The sequence below is a fragment of the Loa loa genome, assembly GCF_000183805.2.
Source record: "Loa loa unplaced genomic scaffold supercont3.85, whole genome shotgun sequence".
Lineage (NCBI taxonomy): Eukaryota > Metazoa > Nematoda > Chromadorea > Rhabditida > Onchocercidae > Loa > Loa loa.
Genome location: NW_018108265.1, coordinates 26,251 through 36,450, shown reverse-complemented (window position 1 = coordinate 36,450; position 10,200 = coordinate 26,251). Strand labels below are relative to the sequence as shown.

Below are 10,200 nucleotides of genomic sequence, written 5' to 3'. Positions count from 1 at the left end.
TAAACTATTAAAAATACTTGTTTTATGGAAACTGGAAATGCTTACTGGAAATGCTTTTGATAAATCAAATATTAACTTTACAATTACTTATGTGATACTTTCCATCCTTTTCAAATAATAAATTTATTTCTTAAATTTTAATAAACTAACAATTTTTAAACAATATTTTAAGGAAATGAATAATCTAAATGATGAAATTTTAGGGTGATGAAGAAGGATCATTTGATTCAATCAATAGTTCACATATCTCAACAAATGAACTGGCTAGTTTTTTTTTTTCCTTTTTTAAAGATTAAATATTCTTTTTTTCTTTCATATATATATATTGTAAGTAAGGAGTGAGAACCATTTCGACTGCTGTTATAACACCACTGAAAAGTTTGAAAATGTGGAGAGAAAATGAAAGGCATAATTACAATTGCCGTTTTGAAATCAGCAATTGCAGTGAACCACAACGTCCACTCTCTACACGAACTTTGAGTATTCGATCGAAAAATTAAAGTTATTATTGATATAATGACAATTTGAATTTCCAAGGTAGTAGGCCCTAAGTTTTTTCTTGATAAACATTCAACAGTATGCAATATAAACAAAAATACGCGTAAACTGGAAATGAGAAAGCTTAATATAAAAACAGTGAAATATAGAAGGAACAAGAAATTGCAGCACCAAAGCAGAAAATTTGCTGAATAATGATAAATGAGTCTGATGGAATTTAGCTTGAACTCGCCATCAGCATATTCAGCATATATATCATTATATGATCATAACTATAGCTAAAATAGGATATAGTAAACTTTCTGAAATAATCTTTTAAGATTACAGTGGCTGTCACTTCGTAATCACCTTGCAATAATTTGAATCTTTTATTTCTTTATGCTAAATTTAAGGGGAAAAAGAGAAGACAAGCACAAACTCAATTTCTCTGCTCATTTTGCTATAGCTCCTTGTTTCAATACGATGCAAGTGGATATCTAACAAACCGGGGAAGCATTTACGCTTTCTCGGCTGTTAATGTAAATTGGGTTGCCAAAATGGCCGATTTTAAATTCCCGATAGATGAACCAAAATTTGCTAGTACTCAAAAATTTTACTTATATATACATTGTGGTCCTGAGATGACTTTGAGAGTCTATCGGTATTCGAGGCAGAAGCAGTCTATTCCCAACTGATTATAAATAGATTATAAATCAAAAGAATCCTCCCCAGCAAATCCAGGCGAAAAAAAAGTCGTATTCACGAATCTGTTAAATCTTTTATTTAATTAAATTTTGAGGGAGCGAAAGCTTTCTAAAATATTTTACGTCTCAAGTGATTCAACTTGAGCAAAAACAGTTTATCGTATGAATCTAGAAGCTACAAAGTGTTGCGAATTGCAACAGTTAAGGATCATAATGAACTGTGTTGCTTTTATAGCTTATCCGATATTTTGCACCGAGGTTTCGGAATACCAGGATTTAGAAGGGAAAAGCGAAGGGAAGCTGGAAGATAATAAGAGACAAAGAGGAAATGGAGACAAATGAAAGGGGAGAAGGAGAAAGAATGGAGATATTTCTGCATGTGTATTATATGCTACCTCATGTAAACTAACCAGCCAAATATTGCGAACGAGCATTGCGACTGTTCTATCCCTATGGCTGGGATATAACAGTTAATGGGGCCATATAATTATTGAGACCATATACGACATCCAGCCTTGTTGAATTAGTAAAGAACTATTCCATGTGACATTTAATAGTTACATTGTGAACAAATAAAGTAAAAATGTAAAAAAAGCGAAGAGTTTAACTTTTATTTTCCATTTATCATGGTATTGCTAAAGTATCAACTTTTCTCAAGAAGCCATTCTTACATTTGACTTCAGTATACTACAGTACTAGATCATCATATTTAATACGGATTGTCAAATATTCGGCCCACATCCATATGAGTACTAGTTAGCTTTAACTATCGAATAAGTATAGGGATTGTGGTAGTCATAAGTGCACATATATATAACTGTCAGATAAATGTTAGCGATATTAATCATTGCTATGTTCACAACAGCGACGATATTGAAGCTATGTTCTCATTTACCATATATCTTAGATTGTTTGTTACTCAAAATTTTAAACTGATCTGTTCTTTGACATCAAAATGGCTAATTGAAGAGTAAATACGCGAAATATAAAAAAAGAGAACTATGGATGGAGTGTAGTAATGGATCAACACATGATCAAGTGAAAACGGTGAGTAGAAAGGGGGAGAGCTGGGATGTGGGGAGGGGAAAAATGTTTTGGTCCGATGCCCAGTCGTGGAAGTTCTCAGATTGCTAAGATTGATGATTCTTTTCTCACTTGCTCGCTTGAAAAGATTGATTATTTCATCGATTGAACAGTTGGGAGAAACTTTCAACACCAACAGTAGGGACAGTTGGAATGAAACAAGGATAGATAGATGAATGGATGGATGGGTGAATGGAAGAAATAAGTTTGTTTCCGAGAAAGTCTAAATGCAAGGATCGACATCGTGTTTCTAGCGTACCTTCATAATGTACTGATGTCAAATATTCTTCTTCCTAGACTTATCATGTTTCTCAACTACTAATTGCACCATTGTAATTTCGAAGGACTGATCAGCAAACAGCAGAATAATCACAAAATGAATGAACAATATTGAAAAAGTGATTGATACTTATCATTGATATTTCCCATTTATAGCCAAATCTGATAACTTTCTAGCAACGGAATGAATTCCACGAAGATCTGCAAAGCTTTTTTTCAAGCGAGATTTCGAAATACTTCGACGGAAGTCTTACTTTTGTCACCTCCGTCAATTTGTTCCACTTGTTCCGAGTAGAGTGAACTCTCTACTATCTTACAATGAGCATAATCCTAATTTCCTCAACTTATTTGATTGCAACTTAACTAATGTCACCATATCTAGAAATACAAAAGCTCTTTAATTTTGAATATCTGTAACGCTAGACAATCATGTATTGGTAATCATCCTCTTAAACCAAAAAAAAGCCTTCACAGCTAACAGAAATAAATTGAAGGACAAGAAAAAGTGAACGAAAATGAAAAGTGGAAGGAAATTCGTTGACAGAGATACAATCAGTTGTGATACTGATAAAATTGACCGAATAAATATGATGGTATTCGTGAAATAAACCCAAAAACTGAATTTTTGTGGTAACTAGCTGTCAAATTAAAATTTGATTGAAAGACACATTTCGACTTCAATTTAATGCAAAAACTGCCTTAAACTGGCAGTTATCTATTTCAGGGATCCCCTAAATTTCCATGGATTTCTAGCTTTTGTAGAATTACAAGACAAAATTTACATTTCCTTGAACAGTAAGCTTCATGTTTTCAGTATTCATAAGGTATAACAGATATAGCGAATGAATGGATTTTATTATTGAAAATGAACGAAATCACTAAAACTAATGAAAATTTTTTTAAGTTTCTAATAAAAAAACCCAGACAGAAACTTTACACTGTTCATACATGGGATTCAATTCGAATTGCATAAAATGGAAATTAAGAGTTAATCTATTAGATTTATTCTTGACCATTTCTTGAAAATGGGTCCGGTGGTTTCTCCTCTTCAAAGAAAAGCTAATTTTTTGCGTCACGTCCGGATAATATGCAATTCCATTCCTACGTAAGTCCGAAATCACTAAATTTATTGCTTGCAACAATGCGGGTTTTTCTTATATTTTCTACTTTGTTGAAACGAAGACGAGAACATTTTAAGAATTAGTTAGGAAGAAATATGAATCATATCAATATTATTTGTTTCTGCTCAAGGTACAAGTAAAATTAGTACCAAATATCAATCAAAAAACAGTTTGCTTTGAGAAAATTTTAAGATGTAGAAAACAATGAGAAGGCTATGAAAAGAAATAAGATTGAAATCATAACGAATGGTACTTCATGTTATCATGATATAAATTAGGCGAAATGAATCAGAAAAAACCAGCTGATAAGAAAATGTAAAGTGACCTGCATACATTTATGAATTAGAAAGAAAAATGAAACACGACTTCTACAAATTTCGTTGCAAAATATGTGCGTATCGATTGGACAAATTCAACGACAGGAGAAGAGAACTGCTTTTATTGTCAAGGTTTGATGGAGTACTTCATTTTATGTTGGAATTTAAATAAAACAGTGATAAGTGGGAAAATATTTAAATTGAGATGAAAAGGACTTATTTTGAGTGACTAGAAGCGAACATTGAGAATTATTGGCACTTCAATAACAATAACTGCATGAAATCGAATTAAGAGAATGGATCATGACAAGTTTCACAACTTAAGCAATTATGCAACAATTACAATAGCGCTGCAAGAAATTCTGATCAGTAAAGACGATTATTTGAAATAATCTACGCACGACAGACACAATATTAGCAATAATAATTTCTTAACAGAGACAAATACAAAATATTACTGAAAGTGCTGACAATGATTTTTTCCTAGGACAAAAGAATGAAATGTTCCTGAAAATATCGAAGTCTCCATACAGTTGATTTCAAATAAGCAATAACTGCAGCATTACAATTGCTGGAAACGACGCCTTGTCATCCATACATTTTTTTCGCAAAGGAAACAATCTATCATACTGAATAAACAAAATCTAGCATCATTTGTTACGTCAATTTGACGCTAATTTAGATATTTACTTGCATCAATTTAGTGCGCGATCGTTCTCTAGAACAGTATCAAACGAACAGGTAAGCGAAACATTTTTTTTTACACAGTTTTCTTTTTGCTTAACTCAGTTTTATTACTAGCGTCCGCTGTATATGAACGACATCAATTAATGCTTACTGAAAAATCAAACTCTGAGACGACTGTAATAGTCGAATGTTACTATTAGGTGTGGAATCCAAAAGCTTGAACTTCGAATTTCTGTATGTTCCATAATTCCACCCACAATACAATTAGTTAAAATATAAATGCTAAACAGAGCAATAAAAACAATCACAGGTAATATAACTGACCATTGCCATTGCTGTTAGTGATGGATCGGACTACAAGAATGTCTATATTATAATGGTCCGCCTGATACATTAACCGCCTATATTATCATCTGTTCGTTATACAACTAATCACGAAAGGAATAATAAATATCCCTCAGATATAATGCCTTCTGTTGCAGTGAATCAAATTGGGCGATGGTCTTACTGCTCGGTTTGCACCATCTTAAAGGTTATCTCCTTGTTTGGCCTCTTTAATTCTTAGCACTATTATTTTTCTTTTTAAGTCAGAAATCTGATTAGCTGCTTTCACTTACCTTGTACATGCTTGTCTTTACTTGATTCACATGATGTGATTTAAATAGCACTGAAAATCCATCATGTTTGAAAATAATATTACTTATAATTGTTGATTAAAAATGACAAAAACGATTTTCAATCGTCAAAATTGACGGGAACTTTCCAAAGATTCATAATTATTGTACTTTATTACAAATTGGAAAAATCAGCAATACAAAAATCTTTATTTTTGTTTACGTTTTTGTTCATTCTTTCAAAGCAGCTTTTATGACAAACAGATGGATTACTGTTCATCAAGAAATATTTTAATTATTCACAGAAATAACATACAATTGAATAAGATACTGCGTTAACCCAAAAAAATGTCGGAAAGCGTGGGAAAAATCAGTGAAAAGAGACTGAGGAAACTAAGACCCAAATAAACCATTTATTTGCGAAATTGTTTCTTGTTTAGCAGAAAATATCAATTTATGATTCCTAAATTTTGGGCTACTGAATGATGTTGATCAGCACTCACCGACTGCTGTTAAACGATAGCTTGGAATTGAATCGAAGCAAGAAAAGAGAAAAATCAAATTTCAGATTATTTGCTGCATCCTTTTCAGCAAGTTCCACTGTTTCTCAGAAGGAAGGAAGTCTCATACTATCATTATTATTTATTAACTGAACAGGGAATATGAAATAAAGCGGGGAGGATGAAGCACCAGGGAGACAGACCTTGGTGAGAGGAAGATATTGCGCGACATGAAAATACAAAGTGGACCTAATGACGCTGTTTGCCTTTCTGATTATATGCTTATCAGTTTAGTACATCTTCCAAACCGTTGCTCAGCAGAACTGTTTGCCAAATCTGTTCTTTCTTTTCGCTCTTCTTATTCTAATGCCTCCTCATCTTCCATGCACAACATATTCACCGGTTTTAGGACTTTTTGTTCCTGATTCTTGCAGAAGATTTTAATTCCGACTCCTTTTCAGAAATTTAATGAGGATAAGGAAGAGAGTAAGAAGACAGAAAATTTACTGTTAACAAATATTGTATGAAACAAAACAGTTTAATACATCCCATTAAAGTAACATTTCTTCCTGCTTTTTGGTAGGGTAACAAAGTGTAATCTAAACTCTTAATTAAGCCTCATTCTCGTTACAATTTTTGAATTTGAGAACATTCTGTTTATTCTCATAGATAACCTCGCAATTGCTAACTTCGCAGTTTCTAAGTCGGATTTGAGATATGCAGAAGTGCTACAAGTGGTCTTATTATTATTACAGAAAAATTGCAAACGACAATAAAAGTGTCATGAAATTTATTTAAACTAACTAGTCTGAAAATTTAGACGATAAAGGTACTTCTTTTATGAAGTAAGTGAACTTCACATAAGCTTTAAAAAACTGATTTGATACAATTGAATGCCTTCGACCAATAGGCATTGTAACTGTTTCTGCCAGTGTTTTGAAGAATAATCAGTGAAATGAAATTAAAAAGTTGGTGTATTCCGATAGTGAGCTAAATTTGAATTAAAGTAGCTAAAAATTCAGCTAACTGGCAGTGATATCGGGAAGTAATGCGTGCGCCACTCAAATTTGCCAGCATATTTTTCCGGTTCATTTTTGTGATTGTTTTGATTCAACGATGTATGTTTCTTTTCATCTAAAGTGACGTTTATGGAACTTCGAGGAAGCTTAACAATGAAAAGTGAAATCCGTATAACTGAAGCATATACCTTGCCGAATTGGGAAACCTTAAATTTCATAGCAAAGTAGCATTATAGCATAACTTTGGAAAAATGTTATCTCGATACATGCTTCTCGAAAAATTTTTCTCTGCTTTTCTTATTGATAAGTTGACGAGCTAGAAAGGATTGCTAAAATGAGGAAGCTGATAAAGAGGAAATCCGTCTATCATTGAGTTCATGTTACATTTAGTCGAAAATGGGAGTTTTTTCAGCAAGTTAAATCAGAGTAACGACTACACAGAGGTCAAAATCGAGAACTGAAATTGAAGGGTACGAGTTGTGTGCTTTGTTGCGCAAAAATTCGGGCTACATTAAGCAATGAATGCTTTAAAGAGGTTGTGCTAGTATCGGAAAGAGTAGTAGAGTACTCGTACATGAATCTGCTTCAATCTGCTTCGTACATGAATCTGTCACGTTTATCTGTAGTGAGAAGCAACTATTGCAAATATTGATGTTTTTAGTAAAAAGAGAAAGGAAAGATTCTAGATCGGGAGAGACTAAACGAGTATGTGGAAACTAGTATTAATGTTGAAAAATAATTTGCTTATTACAAATTAAGTCTGTCATCATCTTTATCAAGCTTAAAAACGTACATAACTAGTGGCTCTGATGATTCTTATTGGTCGTATCAAATTTTTGGCCAAAATCAAAATAATATTTCGCAACTCATTCCATGCACAACAGTTTCTGAAAATCATCAATTTTTTTTAAGATGGAGCAATTCTTTCCGACATTTTTTTTCTGTGTAGTATAATTTTTCACTCCATTTTCTACATTTGTCATAATTAAAATATTTGGCTAATTTTTGTACCCAAGGATGTGAGAGACTTCTTAAAGTTCTTTGAAAAATTAATGAAAACAAAAAATAGTAACCAGAATCTTTTTCGTTTTTGCGGTAATGTTTGTACAGTTTCCCTTATTCCGAAATTAGTTACTGCTGTTAACAAACAAAGAAAGATTTGGACAAATGAGAAACCTAAAATCGCTTCTAAAAGTTCCTGGAAACACATTTATCGAGTTGGAAAATCCTGTACTACATGATCCACTTTAAACGAATCTAACTAACACTATGGCTGTCATCGTGTCATCTGACAATTCTTTTTTTTCCATTCATTTTCAAGCTCATACATGAAGGAAAAGTTCGCTGAAAATTCACAGCAAAATTTACTGCTATTAAAATTTAGTGCCTGCTCCTTTTTCTTTTTAATTTGTCTTTTTGCAAAAATAAATGCAGAAAAACGAATACTTCACTTCATTGTTAATCAAATTAAAGGCTGAGGGTGGCGAAAGCAAAAACTGCTTTATGGGACAGGATGAAATTAACTTCTAACGCGTCAGAGCGTAATTTCTTACTCAGGATAGAACCAAGAGATAAAGTAGTCTGCTCCTTTTTCTTTTTAATGATTTTTTATCGCTGCAAATTGTAGCAATGAGACAGTGATGACAAAAAGCAAGTTTACACTCTCCTTAACCACTAAATTCTAGCTTACATTTACTGGTGATGCTACTGGCGAAATACATGCTACTATAAAGCTAACAAATAAAAGTGATTCACGACAAGCATTCAAAGTAAAATGTACAAGGAATGATTTATTTCGTATAAGACCAGCCACTGGAATCCTCGATTATGGACAAACCATTCGTATTGATATTACTTACAAGTTCAGCATCTTCCTGTTTTAAGTTTCATTGCCCTAATTTCATCAAATAAAAGATTGCAGGAAGAGAATCGGCAGAAAAAGCAATACTTTTAGTCGTTGCATAACAAACGTAACTTTTTAAACTTTACTTGAAAAAAATGAGACTGAGGAAAATCATGTCCAACTGAGCATCCATTAATCACCTTATTGTTTCAGGTCAAAGTTGTTTCTTAGGTTAAGATTGTTTGGATCACGTTAAATGTTTTTAATTTGATGATAGCGTTACAAAGTGACGGAGGCATATTTTTCTGCGCAATAAATCTGAAAATTAATGAGGTCAAGTTGCGGTAAAGTTTAATAATGGATTTTTGCAGATGTATTAACAATCAGGTACCGGAATCTGACAGACATCACTTTGGTATCTATCATATACCAGCGCCAGAAGGAGCAACATGCGCTGGAGCCTGGGCTGAACATTATGGGCCTCCACAAGGAGAACTTCGAATGAAAGTATTTGTTAAACAGTGCGCTTCTGTAGTTAATGAAATCCTCATTTAAAATCTGTAGTCCTCCTGGTACTTTAAATTTAATTTAGTGATATTCAACTACACCGACGACCCATCAGTTACCTAACCGATTGATTTCATTGTGCATCTTCGGTATTTAGGCTGCTACGGACAAGTCAGGCAAATGATTCCAAGAGGAAGCTTGCAATGTCAGCTGTGAAACCGCGTCGTTTAAATCTTTCGCCAATCAGGCGAGCGGTGATTTTGTGCATGCAATGTGTTTCCTGCCGCTCCTGCATATATTGATTGCCTGGGCTCTGCTGGCTACTTAATATTTGCTTTAATCCCCTTCTGATTAAACTTTCTAAGTAGTACAGAGTGTATGTTCTACTGAATTTGCAAGATATTTATTCATGATTATTTCAGGTCTTTTTTCAAAACGTAAAAAAACGATCACCACCTGAAAACAACGACGAGAACGTGAATGTCGAGAATTCAAATTCAAGAAAGTAGGAGTAAATCAAGGATGATTGTTCCTATTCAGAGTGTACTGCAATTTAGCAAAATTGATCAAACATAATAAAGCTAAGTAAAATATCAGTTGCATTTATTAACCATTTCAAGTTGTTTGGCTCATTTCTTCTCTTAAAATGTTGTTAACAAAATTCCCCGGATCACTATCTGCTTTGCAACAACTCATCATGTGATCTTATTGTTTCGTGCTCAGAATAATGGATTAAAAGTGCTCTATTAGTATTTAGCACAAAACTTAAACGTAGCAGCTGAAACTGTCAAGAGACTTATCATTTCCGCATGCATCATAATTATCCCTGCGTTACTGAGTGACAGACACGAGATTCCCTTTATTTGGCATTCTAATCAGCTTGGAGTTACGAACATCAAATCACTGAGAGAATTCCCTCCTACCTGTGCAATCAATTATCATGCACTTCTTGTCTAATGCAGCTGCAGACTCCTATGCGTTCATTTTCGTTGTTAGCTACTAGTCAAGATGGCCCAGTTGTTGTTGATGGCTGGCGTATTGGTATTGAT

The 10,200-nt window shown here is 33.4% G+C and overlaps 2 protein-coding genes across 2 annotated transcripts; both read left to right on the top strand.

Moving 5' to 3' along the window:
- Nucleotides 1–203: 203 nt before the first annotated feature.
- On the top strand, nt 204–1,523 carry LOAG_02209 (hypothetical protein; the record flags this gene model as incomplete). Its single annotated transcript, XM_003137748.1, has 3 exons — nt 204–267; nt 891–1,077; nt 1,417–1,523. Coding segments are annotated over 3 exons (358 nt in total), but the record flags the coding sequence as incomplete, so codon positions are not given.
- Nucleotides 1,524–8,314: 6,791 nt separating this feature from the next.
- On the top strand, nt 8,315–9,926 carry LOAG_02204 (MSP domain-containing protein 2; the record flags this gene model as incomplete). The annotated part of the gene is made up of 5 exons (XM_020445947.1): nt 8,315–8,377; nt 8,487–8,662; nt 9,016–9,165; nt 9,309–9,405; nt 9,574–9,926. 5 exons carry the CDS (start codon nt 8,315–8,317, stop codon nt 9,658–9,660), a joined length of 573 nt encoding a protein of 190 aa, XP_020303654.1. The 3' UTR covers nt 9,661–9,926.
- Nucleotides 9,927–10,200: the final 274 nt, after the last annotated feature.